This window comes from Syngnathoides biaculeatus, chromosome 2 (assembly GCF_019802595.1).
Source record: "Syngnathoides biaculeatus isolate LvHL_M chromosome 2, ASM1980259v1, whole genome shotgun sequence".
Taxonomy (NCBI): Eukaryota; Metazoa; Chordata; class Actinopteri; order Syngnathiformes; family Syngnathidae; genus Syngnathoides; species Syngnathoides biaculeatus.
Genome location: NC_084641.1, coordinates 23,250,639 through 23,263,782, shown reverse-complemented (window position 1 = coordinate 23,263,782; position 13,144 = coordinate 23,250,639). Strand labels below are relative to the sequence as shown.

Genomic DNA, 13,144 nt, shown 5'->3' with positions numbered 1-13,144 from the left:
GACGCTTCCCACGAATGGGTTAGCGAGTGTCCACTGAACTAAAAACCATGACAACAAAACAGATTCAAACTCAATTTTGGATTTTATGAGGCATTCCACCGCTACTGTGTGTGGTTTTACTGATGACAAAGATCATTTTCAAATCAAAATTATAGCCAACATCCATTTTCTTTCACCGCTTATCCTCAAGGGTCGGGGAAGGGCTGGAGCCTATGCCAGCTATCTTTGGGCAGGAGCCAGGGTACACCCTGAACTGATTGCCAACCAATCGCAGGGCACATATAAACCAGTTGTACTCACAATCTCACTTAAGGGAAATTTAGTCACTAATTAATGCATGTTTTTGGGATGTTGGAGGAAATCGGAGTGCCTAAAGAAAAGCCACGCAGGCACAAGTAGAACATGCAAACTCCACAAAGGCAGGGCCTGGATTTTTCCTCCGAAATGTGAGGCTCACCCTCTTAACCAGTCGCGTCGCTGCTGCCTCTTGCCAACATATTGTATCAATTTGGTAAAAGTTAATATTTGGAGTGTGGAATGTGTGTAATTGACTCGGTGAGGATGCGGTGACTCACGGTCTTCATGAGGTTTTAGTGAGTTGAGTCACAAGTCATGGGGTGAGGTCTAATCTGTACTCATGGGATTATTTGGAGTTTCCTCAACATTCTGGAGTTGGATTTATTGTTCCACATATCTGACTAAAGTGAGGTGTAGATCTCATTTATGATCATCGTTGTGCACCTGCCACAGTTGTCTTGGTCTTGTCTATTTTTGGGGGGGAGGAGTGGAAGAAAATGTGTATTTCTTGACTCCTTAAGTCAAGTTTAATTTGGAAATTTAAAAAGCAGTTACAAAATTGCCTTACAAAACATTGCGCAGTTTTTTTTCCTGATAATGCAAAATTTGATGACTAAATAATTCTTAAAGGCATTCTAAATGGAGAGCTATTAAACTGACAAACCAGAGTTATGACATTGAAAAGACAGTTCTAAAAAAATCCATTTCTGTAGTAGTTTGATCTGAAACAGGACCAGTTATTATGCCTTGCGTGGTCCCCTTCTCATGTCGCGAGTTTCAAAGCTGACGTTGTTCTCTGGCTTCGCGGGCTGCTCGTCACAGTACCGCCAGAATTTTCTCCATCCTCAGCAGGCACCCTGACAGATGATGCCTCAGATGGTTGCGTGTCCTGGCTCGCGCTGCCGGTTCTGCGGTCTGCAGAAATGGGGCGGCTGTGAGACGCTGGCTGGGCGTCTGATGCCGATGCAGGCGAGGAGGGTGCGATGCCACCATCTTGCTGTACACCCCTCGTCTTCTGAAATTATATTGCGAGTATCTATTTGAAAAAAACAGGTAGTCTAAAAAAGCAGACCTTGTAGAGCTGAGGAATGCCATTACTGTTCATGGAGTAACCTTTTTGACTATTCTCTCATGGCACAAGTCATTTTCTGATTGTGATGCTCAATGAGACTGCCTGAAATGTTAGAATCATTGCCTTGATTGAGCGACCGTCAGATCCATCCATCCAATCCTTTTCCTAAACCCTCAACCTCATTAAGATCACGGGTCCCTGGGTGAGAACCAGGGCACATCTTGGTCTGGTTGACTGTCAATCGCATACCCTAATAAGTTAAAGAAACCTCTCATTTTTTGGAAACATTTAGGACTACATAGGAATACCAGATGCCGGCGTTGGCCAGTAGGCCAATTAACCTGCTCCCTTAAAAAAAAAAACTTGCAGATTACTGAAACCCGAAGTGCGACCTAATGTGCCACGTGGCATTGAGCGCACTACCTAACTCGTGTTTTGCGAAGAATTATCAGTGGAAATGATTTCAACTGCCAAGTAAGACTTTTAGGTTACTGTCAACTCATTCAGTAATTTGAGTGCAGATCTGTTTCAAGTATCTTGCTCTTTCATATTTCTTTAGTCACTCACTTTTGGTGTAGTGAGGCTAATCAGTGGCGGTTTGAATGAATCTTATATCCACCATGTGATTGACTGGTGACCAGTTCCGGTAGCGATTTGGCTTTCACCCAAAGTCTGCCAGTATAGGCTCCAGTTCCTAACGACCCTAACCGGGATATAAGTGGTATAGAAAATGTTTGGGTGGATTTCTCTTGTATTTAAAGTGATTCAGGCCCACTGAATCCATCAATCCAGCAACAGTTTAAGCAATGTACCGTGGAACCAGCATTAAACAGTCGCAGGGAGAAAGCTGTTTCTTTTGCCTCTTCGAATGATTTGAGGTGAAAGAACTCACAACTAGAACTCCGGAGTGACGCCACTCTCAGTCCTGTATAGTTTTGTTTCTCTTTTCAAACATCCACTTTGGTAGGTAATGTGCAGCTCCGAGAGTTCCATGGTAAAATATTCAACCTCTTGCCTTTTCCTCCGATATTGTTACATTTAATTTTAGTGAATTATTTATCCAAACTTTTTTGATGGATCTTCACAAAACATCAGTTTTTTAAGTGAATTCAGCATATATACTGGACAAGATTTTTGCTCAAGAGTACCAGTGTATTTAGCACCAGCCATCATTCCCTCGACTCAGACCAGTTTCCCAATGACTGCGGTTGAATAACATCTCCACAGCATGTCACTGCCGCCACCATGTTTCACAGTGGGGATAGTGATCTTGGGCTGCACCAAGTGATGGGCGGATCGATCCAAATAATGATCGTAACGATGCTGAGTCAATATTGGTATTTGCTCGATACTTGTGTGAAACTATTGATACAGTAGTTCCAGTTTCATCTTGTATGCACTGTTTCGGTTTTGCCAAACAGACTTGCCACTTCTGTCTCCTCCTCCCTCTCGTGTTTCGATTTTGGCCTGTCACGAGATTTAGCGACACAGAGCAAACAAGTAAGCAAGTCACCAACTTGGGTCTGCCTGCCCAACAGCGCACACACAATGCATGCATTCACAGATATGGAGCAGAACAATGGCAAAGAGGAAGAGGAGCAAAGAGGAAGAGGAGTGCTGTACAATTTCTTAGAATTTGATAAATGTACTGTCTGTGTGTGTATATTGGGGGCATGGTGGAGCAACTGGTTAGAGCATTAGCCTCACCGTTTCTGAGGACTCCCCCGTGCCCCCTTGTGTGGAGTTTGCATGTTATCCCCCTGCCTGCGGGCACTCCGGTTTCCTCCCACATCCCAAACACACGCATTCATTGGAGACTTTAAAATGCCCCTAGTGCAATTTATGTCAGTGCAAATGTATCAGCTGGTTCAGTCCTAATTGATGTCCTGAAAAAAAGGCATAATTTCCAAGGTGTAAGTCAAGTCACATCTCATGATTGGTAAAACCAAAGAGATGTCTCAAGACCATCGCAAACTAATTATTGTAAACCATAACGACGGAATTGCTTACGGGTGGATATCTAAGCTTCTAAATGTTTCAGTGAGAACAGTAGGGGCGTAATACATAAGTGGAAAGGAATACCACCATAAATTTGTCTTGATCAGGTGCTCTTTGCAAGATTTCTGACAGAAGAGTGCAAGAAGCTCTGTCCAAGACCAAGGACTGACTGTGTAGATCTTAAAAAAAAAGACCTGTAATTAGCAGGTACTGTTGTCCAAAGTAAAACAGTGAGTAATGCACTCCACCGTCATGACCTCTATGCGCGCTCACCACCTAAGAACCCATTGCTGGAAAAAAAAAACCCATCTAACTAACTATCAAAGCTCATTCAAAGTTTGCTGAGCAACATTTGAACGAGTCAGTTAAATATTGGGAGAATATACTCTGGTTGTGTGAGAGCAAAATATCACTCTTTGGATGTAATAATCTACACCATGTTTGGAGGAGCAATGGCAAATAGCCGAAAAAAATCGTACCAACATTGAAGTTCGAAGGTGGGAACCTGATGGTGTGAAGCTGCTTTTTAGCAAATAGTACTGGTAAATATGACAAATTATTGAAGGAAGAATGAATGGATAAATCAACTGAGTTATTCTTGACAAAAATCTGCTGCCACAAAGATGATAAAAAAATGTAACAAAGGGGCCCATTCAGCAGGATGATGATCCAAAACATACCTCCAGGGGAAATCTCAATTGGTTTCAAAGAAAAAAAAAACAACAACAATCACTTGACTTGAATTCAATCGAAAATCTGTGGAAAGAACTGAAACTGAAGGTCAATAAAAGAAGCACACGGAACCTTCAGGGGTGGAAGTCTACGTCTGTGGAGGACTGGGCCAAAATCACAACAGAAAAATGAATGAGTCTAGTTTTTCCACAGAGGAGGCATCTTGAAACTGTCATTTGAAAACAAAGGCTTTCTTATAAAGTATTAAATAAATACCAGTCCGTGTGTTCAAAACATTTTCTCTGTGTAATCTCACCTTATTATACGAAACTTAATTTCTAAATTATGTATCTACAGATCACACCTGGGGACGTCAATAGCAGCTTTGGAAATATGAAAACTCGTGGCATGTTTAATACGTTATTTCAGCTGCTGTATGTATATAATTTTCTACAATTTGTGATTTAAAAAATGTAAAGCATTTTTTATATCTTAATATAGGCTGTCAAATCTCAATAGCTGTAAGAGAATAATTTTCTATCCATCCATCATCTACCGCTTTTCCGGGTCGGGTTGTGGGGGAAGTAGCAGGGATACCCAGACTTCCCTTTCCCCGGCCACTTCTTCCAGCTCTTCCGGAGGGATCCTGAGTCATCCCCGGGGTCTCTGTCCGATGGGACATGCCCGGAACACCTCACCAGGGAGACGTCCGGACCGGATCAGATGCCCCAGCCACCTCATCTGGCTCCTCTCAATGCGGAGGAGCAGCGGCTCGACACTCCCGGATGACCGAGCTTCTCACCCTATCTCTAAGGGAGAGCCCGGACACCCTGCGGAGGAAACTCATTTCGGCCGCTTGTATCCGGGATCTTGTTCTTTCCGTCACGACCCACAGCTCGTGCCCGTAAGTGAAGGGAGGTACGTAGATCGACCAGTAAATTCAGAGCTTCGTCTTTCGTCTTAACTCCCTCTTTACCACAACGGCCCGATACAAAGTCCGCATCACTGCAGACGCTGCACCGATCCGTCTGTCGAGCTCCCGCTCTATTCTTCCCTCCCTCCTCATTATATTTTTCTAAATGTTCAGTTGCATTTTAAAACGTTAAATAGTTCTAGTGGTGCTTCAATATCTACACTATTGCCCAAAGTATTCACTCACCCACCCAAATAATTAGAATAAGGCGTTCCAATCATTTTCATGGCCACAGGTGTAGAAAATCAAAGCACCTCGGCATGCAGATTGTTTTTACAAACAGTTGTGAAACAACTGGCCGCTCTGAGGACCTCAGAAAATTCCAACGTGGAGCAGTGATAGGTGCAATAAGTCCAGTCGAGGAATTTCCTCGCTCCTAAATATTTCACAGTTGACTGTCAGCTCGATTGTATGAACTTGGAAGCGTTTGGGAAGAACACCAAACCCAGCCACATAGTGATAGGTCACATAAACTGACAGAGCGGGGTCAGCAGACGTTGAGGCCCCATCACGTGAAGAGGTCGCAAACTTTCTGCCGAGTAAATTGCTACAGATCTCCAAACTTCACGTGACCTTCCGATTTGCTTAAGAGAATTGCGCAGGGAGCTTCATGGAATGAGTTTCCATGGCTAAGCACCTGAAGTCAAGCCGTACATCACCAAGTCCAATGCAAACCCTCAGATGCTGTGTTCGAAACTAAAGAACGCCACCACTGGACTCAAGCGCCGTGGAGACGACCTCTCACGTTCTCTGGAGTGCCGACTCGCACTTCTCCATCTGGCGATCTGATGGACGAGTCTGGGTTAGATGGTTGCCAGGGGAATGCTACTTGTCTGACTACACTGTGCCAAATATAAAGTTTGGTGGAGGGGGGATTATGGTGTGGGGTTGTTAACTCGGAAGTGGGATCAGCCCCTTAGTTTCACTGAAAGGAGATCTTCATGCTTCAGCCAAACCAAAACATTTTGGACAATTGGATGCTTCCAACTTTGTGGGACCATTTTGGAGCTCCTTTTTCATTCCTATTCAACGTGACTGTGCACCAGTGCACCAAGCAAGCACCATAAAGACGTGCATAACAGTTAATAGCTTGGTGTGGGTGAACTTGACTGGCCTGCACCGAGTCCTGAAAATTCAATTGCGATTTGAAAAATCATGTAAATCAGATGTCATGTAAAAAAGGGGTGAAAAAAAAAAAACAACTGTGAATACTTTTACAATCAATTGGTTGTCTAAATGTGCCATGGGGGGGGGGGGGTCGGGTGTCGTGCCTGGGCCAGTGGGGGTTACCTGCTTGGTGGCATTCTGCAATGCGTCAGCGTTTCTCCTGCCTCTTTGCGGCTCAGAGTTTCCTATGTGTTGAGGATCTAAGCCCCAGGCCTTGAGCCTTTCCAGACCCTCCGCTGAGCGACTCGTGGGGTTGATCCTCTGCGCTGGTATACGAGCAGGTAGATCCCATGTTCCTTTAAAGTTCGGCCAAGCGCTGCCTTGCTGATACACGGCGCAGGATGTAATGCTGTTACAGAACATTTTGCATTTTGAAGAAAAAAATGCAGACATTTAATCTGCGTTTACCTTTCCCATTCCAGGGAGCAGATGTCCTCTGTTATCTGCAACAAACTTGGTGCTGCCCCTCAGAGTTCGGGGTGCCTACAAACACACACACGCACACGTTACACCAGAGCTGTCCAAACTGCGGCTGGGGGCCGTTGTTATTTTAGCAGCACAGAAAAAAAAGTGTCCAAATTATGGCTGGGGGCCGTTCTGTTCATTAGCACCCCAAAAAAAGCTACTAAAATGAACAATTGAGGCTTGTATGAATTATGTTCCTAAATAATTGTTAAGGCAGGAAAACAGAAATTTGTTTTCCAGCTACCGTAATTTCCGACCTACAAGCAGTGTTTTTTTTTCGCAACGCTTTCAACCCTGCGGCTTATGCGGTAATAAGGCTGATTTTCAATTTTTTTTTTCCTAACGGCCACTGGGGGACACTCGAGCAGAAAAAATAAGAGTGAGAGCGGTGGAATATATGTGCCGAGGAAGTGATTTTACAGGTATTTTTTTTTAACTGGCCCTCTTAGCCCTCTTCTAGAGTTGCTGCTGTGTTACTGCCGCGTCTCAGTGATTTTTACCGGTATGTTTTTTTTTTTAAACGGCCCTGTTAGCGCCCCGCTAGGTATTAAAACTTTGAAAAATCTTTCTGTGTACCGTCTTTCTGTGTAAATATCTCATGTTTCAATGCGGGCACTTGCGGCTGTTTTTGCGGCTTATGTATGTACCAAATGGTATTTCCTTTACAAATGTACTGGGTGAGGCTTATAATCAGGTGAGCTCTTTAGGCTGGAAATGATTGTAAAAGTTTTATGTTGGATTTTTCTTAAAGTTTGAGGCGTGGTTGTTTTCTTTAAAGTGTTCTATAAATAAAGTTGCGTGGCGACGAAGGAGTGTGTAGATTATTCTGCTACGTAATAGTACAGGCGCTGTTCTATTATAGTGGGGCGCTGGCCACCCAAAATCCTTAACGTTTTGCCTCATTATAGCTGTTTAAAAGCACAAAATTTCTCTCTCTCTTTCTGTCTGTCTATTCATCCATCCATTTTCTGAGTCACTTATCTTCACGAGGGTCACGGCAGTGCTGGAGCCAATCACAGCTGTCAACCAGTCCCACTCATGATCGCACCTAGGGGCAATTTAGAGTCGCCAATTAATGCATGTTTTTCGGTTGTGGGAGGAAACCCGAGTGCCCGGAGAAAACCCACACAGGCACGGAGAGAACATGCAAACTCCACACAAGTGGGGCCGTGATTTGAACCCCGGTCCTCAGAACCGTCTATCCATCTGTGTTGTCTGTCTCCATGTGCCCTGCGACTGGCTGGCAACCAGTCCAGTGTGTGTCCTGCCTCCTGCCCGGTGACACCTGGCATACTCTTCCACTTCCCGTGACCCTTGTGAGGATAAGCGGCTAAGAAAATGGATGGGCTCAGCCCAGCCAGCGTACTCAACGCAGGCTTGCCCCTGCTTTGGAAGAAGAACTAGAACTAAACATTTTCTAAAGGTTGCAAAATGTTTCTGAGGAAGGTGCAATAGGATACAGCAGTCAACAAGTGGGTGACCAGAATCAAAGATGAAGTACTCGACCATGTTTTGGGGTGAACCCTGTGACAGGCGAGGCAAAGGAGTGGCAGACTATCTTCAGCAGTAAATGTTGGTAATAATCCAAAGGTCCATGAGAAGATTTTAGGACACCGTTGTGACATAACCACCACGTGTCAGCATTAATGAGAAAACAATAATCCACAAGTGTCAAAGTGGTGGCCCGGAGGACGCATCTGTGATACGCAAAAGTATTGTCCTGTACGTTGAGTTCATGTTCCCTGTGAAAACATCAAAACTTCCACCCACTTGTATTAACATTTAGATAGTGCAAGCATTTTTGTTCCCATTCCCCCTTTTAAAAGAAATCCAATTGTTTAAAATAGTGTTTTTTGAGGTTTCTGATTTCAAAATTAGTCCCTGCTAAAAAAAAAAAAAAAATTATATAGAACATTTCTAAAGAATTATAGAACTTTAGGACCCAAGTCCTATAGAATTTCTATAGAAATTATTGTTTCTATAGAAATTCTATTGTTCTGGAGAAATTCTACAGAAAATCACTGGCAGAGTTCTAGAGAAGAAGTTGTTCTGTACAAATTAGAATCCATGCATTTTCTTTGCCACTTATCCTCACGAGGAGAGCTGGAGCCTATCCCAGCTGTCAACAGGCAGGAGGCGGGGTACACCCTGAACTGGTTGCCAGCCACTCACAAACACACTTAGGGGCAATTTAGAGTGTCCAATTAATGTTGCATGTTTATGGGATGTGGGCGGAAACCCACGCAGGCACGGGGAGGACATGCAAACTCCACACAGGCGGGGTCGGGATCGAACTCGGCTCCTCAGAACTGTGAGGCCAATACTTTACCAGCATAGAATACTATAGATTTCTGTAGAATTTCTATAGACATTTTTTTAGCATGGGTTATCCATCGATTTATTATGTGAATATGTGAGGTGGTAATTCATTTTTATGGGTTCATAGTCATAACTTCCCTCCGAAGGAAGTCATAACTAAGATGCGGCCGATAGCAAAAAATGTGTCTCCTACACCCCTGCAACACTGTACACACTTTGTCAACCTTTTAAAAATGTTGTGTGACGGTTCCAATTCTCGAGCAATAAATTCAATCACAGCTCTCCGGTTCTGGCTCTTAAGTGAATGAGTTTGGACACGCCTACTGCAGATGATAACCAGTGCGGCCACTTTTCGGATCTGCCAAGATAAAAAAAAGACTACTTTAATCTCACGAGCGACCTTCGTAAATTGCCTCGCCTGACACCAGTTCTGCAGCCTTTGGGGCTTGAAGGCAGCGTCGTACTGAGGATCAAAACAAAGGTTACATTGTTCATGCGAAAACCACAAATACTGTAACTCCATTTTAAAAGTGTCAATATTTACCTGGTTCGCTGAAAAACTGGACGACATGTCTGCGACTGTTTACAAACCCATCTAGTCGTTGCATGGCAACCCAGCCACGTGACCTATTTTAGCCCAAAGTCCAGCAAGCAGCATTTATGAGGGAGCAATGAAGTTGCGCCAATGGCGAGTCGGTCTTTATCTTGAGTGGGCTCCAGCCTACCCTATAAAATTAATTCTGAAAAAAACATTGAGTTGTTATTTTAGGAAAACGATATGTGATAACAGCTCACCTTTTGACACTATCAGGAAAGGAAACCTCGTGCAAATCGATCGAAAAATGAGCAAGTTATGACTTAATTCCCTCCGTTGCCGTTGAAGTGAACATTGACCTTCCCAACATGGCCGCCACGAATCGCGTCATCTGGGCTTGCTACAGCGTGCTGCGGTGTGTCGTTTTCATATTCCAGCTGTGTTAACGCTCATGATCAGCTTTATTACGAACGTATGTAATCAATGAAATGACGTTTCACCTCATGGCTGTGCATTAATGCCACCTCCTTTATTGTTTTGTGTCGCCACTCGTCGCGTGCGTCCTGCAAAACTATTAGCTAATAAGCTAATTAGGCACTTGGAGCTACTGCTCGCTAATTGACAAGCAAAGATGTTTTGATATGATAAGATATGAACGATATGAAGCGTCTCCGTGGGGTATCCGACGCCAAGAGATCGTGTTCAATGTGTACTTTTTTAAGAGTACGGTTTGCAAAAACATGTGATGTCCAATAAATAATTTATTTCTTGGCAAAACTAATCAACATTTCTCAATACTCATTTGAACGTCTAGTTTGTGTTATTGTAAATGTGTACTCACAAAACAGGATAAAATGCGACAAGTTTATTGTGTGTGTTTAAATGACCCAATAATTATAATAATTATCTCAAATTTGTCATCACGGTCACTTCCATTTAGTGATTCCTTCTTCCAAAAAGTCTTGTTTGCATTACAACTGCATTATTTAGCCCACACTGCCATCTGATGGGGCGGTACGGTAGCGCAGCTGTAGAGGTTGGCCTCCAAGTTCTGAGGCTCGGGGTTCAAATCCCGCCTTCGCCTGCGAGGAGTTTGGATGTTCTCCCCGTACCTGCGTGAGTTTTCTCCGGGCCCTCCGCGTTTCCTCCCACATCCCATAAAAACATTTATTAATTGGAGACTCTTAATTGCCCCCAGTTGCGTGTGCCCTGCGATTGGCTGGCAACCAGTTCAAGGTGTAGCTGCCTCCTGCCGCACAACTGCTGGGATTGGCTCGAGCACACCCGCGACCCTCGTGAGGATAAGTGGCTCAGAAAATGGATGGATGAATGCTATAATATAATGGCTCAGACATACATTATAATATAGAAGCAAACGACAAACGGGCCTATATATATATCGCATATATGCAACATTTCCAACAGTGTCATGATCCATTATTCGAATCAAAAGGTGTTTTGGATGTTTACTAATTAAGTTATGACTTTATTTCAATGTCCATCTGTTGTCTTTGAAGGGAACATCCAACTTTCTACCATGGCAATATTGCAAATGTTTGCTATTCAATAGATGGAGATTTGCTTTTTCAATTTTTTTTAAAGAGAAGTCAGTTTTGTGTCGTTGTATATTTATATTATGTATATACTACATTTCCAATAGTATTTCTATTTTTGTCTATTATGCATATCAAAAGGTGTCCTTATGAACAACATGTTTCTTCTTTAATCCATCTATCCATTTTCTGAGCCGCTTATCCTCACATGGGTCACAGGAGTGCTGGAGTCTGTCTTAGTTATCTTCAGGTAGGAGCCGGCAGGGTACACCCTGAACTAGTTGCCAGCCAATCGCAGGGCACATGGACACAAACAACAGTCGCATTCACAATCACACCTTGGGGCAATTTAGAATCTCCGATGAAGCCATGTTTTTGGGATGTGGGAGGAAACTGGAGTGCCCCGGAGAAAACCCGCTCGGGCACGGGGAGAACATGCAAACTCCTCACAGGTTGGTTCGGGATTTGAACCCCGGTCCTCGGAACTGTGAAGCCAACGCTCCACACACTGTAGAGCGCAGCTAGCTGCAACACTCTCCCGCTACTACAATTATTACTATTATCAATTACTGGACCTTAGCGCACTGTACAGTATTTATGTATTTGATGAATTGTGTAATCAAGATTTTTTTTAAATTATTAATTATTACTATCACCACAACTGTCTACTTAATGCTTTATATATTAAGTGGAATTACATTTGTTAAATAAAACTGTTACACTGCACTTTGCAGATGAAAAGATGATAGTGATTGGTCAATCCCCATTCTGTCCATTCCATTTTCGGAGTGACTTGTAATTGTGTTTACGAGTAAATACGCTTAATGTATTCAGGTGGATGCAAAAACGTCTTTATTTTTCTTGAAGTGCGCAAGTGTGCTCACAAAATAACAGTGCCACGTGCAAGGCTGGACCATGGCCAAGAAGGGCATGGCCTGGCCACCGCTCTGAGCATCTGTTGCCGGTCACAATTGCTTCACGTGCACTGTGATTAGACTATTTAAATTGGAGTTTTGTCGCTGTTTTTTTTTGCCAGTTCGTTGAGTATGCTTTCCTGCATCCAGTTTTACTCCGCCACTGCGCCATTATAGCCCAGTCATGCTTTTGGTTATGCTCTTTAGTTGACTCACAGTTAACGGATATTGTTTCTTGTATTTTAGATCCTGCTTTCTTGGGCTGTGTTGTCGTGCACAACTTTTGTTTATAATAAAACCAACTGAACACAATGTCCTCGTTTTGGAGTCCTGCATTTGAGTCTGGCCGTGCACCGTTGATTCGTGACACTTAGACGTGGTTGGTTAAGCGTATAGTGATTATTGTAACATGAGCCAGTGTAATGACATCATATTCTCCCTCAAATATAATAGTCATGACAAAATATGTAGTCAAACTACATTTTTCAAAGACTGACAAAAGGAGAAGATTGTTTGATACGAAGTTCTGCTGGGTTCGTGCTAATCGCCAGTTTCGTGACTGTGAGAAAACATTCCACAGGTAAGTTAAAAAGATTTACTTTGACACTGTTAAAGTTTGTTTGTAAAGTGTTTTTTATTTTCTGATGAGCTTAATTCACTTGAACAAAGTTTTGTTTATGGTTGTTGTTGTTCACTGTTCACCTTGACAGGTCTACGTTTTTTTTTTTTTTTCAAAAAAGCGATGTAAATATTTTCCCAAAGTTCATCAGTGGATAAGCAAGAAAGCACATTTTCTGTGAATTTTTTTTTTATGAATTTCATGATACAGAAGTCTCCAAATTGAATTTGATTTTCAAATGCGAGGGAACAATTTTAAATTTTCTGTCTGAAATAGGACGGCACAGAGACAACAAATGAACACTGCGTTTAGGATTTGTTTTCCCATTGCGAGTCCTCATTTCCAAAAATATATCGAACTCATTGACTTGAAATTTAATGTTTTTATGACAAAAAATGTTTAGTTTTATGCTATGTTATGATGATAGTGCTTCACAGCGTATTTTGGGAAAAATTAACATGTCACGGAAATCGGGCCCTAGGGAATATGCAAGGTTTCTAGTCACGGTGTTGTATGTCTTTCCTATGCACTTAGCCTTTTTTGGCTCACCAAGTCGAATT

The 13,144-nt window shown here is 42.9% G+C and overlaps 1 protein-coding gene across 6 annotated transcripts; it reads right to left on the bottom strand.

Annotated features, from left to right (window-relative positions):
- Window positions 1–801: 801 nt before the first annotated feature.
- On the bottom strand, window positions 802–10,862 carry cfap126 (cilia and flagella associated protein 126). 6 transcript variants are annotated; one of them, XM_061841762.1, is made up of 6 exons: window positions 9,759–10,862; window positions 9,508–9,703; window positions 9,364–9,426; window positions 6,588–6,662; window positions 6,303–6,503; window positions 802–1,312 (listed from the first exon to the last, which is right to left on the bottom strand). In XM_061841762.1, the coding sequence occupies exons 2-6, from the start codon at window positions 9,532–9,534 to the stop codon at window positions 1,061–1,063; spliced, it is 618 nt and encodes a 205-aa protein (XP_061697746.1). In that variant the 5' UTR covers window positions 9,535–9,703; window positions 9,759–10,862; the 3' UTR covers window positions 802–1,060. The 6 variants fall into 6 exon arrangements, with proteins under 6 accessions (XP_061697746.1, XP_061697762.1, XP_061697772.1 ...); XM_061841778.1 differs by having other exon boundaries at window positions 9,785–10,862; XM_061841788.1 differs by having other exon boundaries at window positions 9,999–10,862.
- Window positions 10,863–13,144: the final 2,282 nt, after the last annotated feature.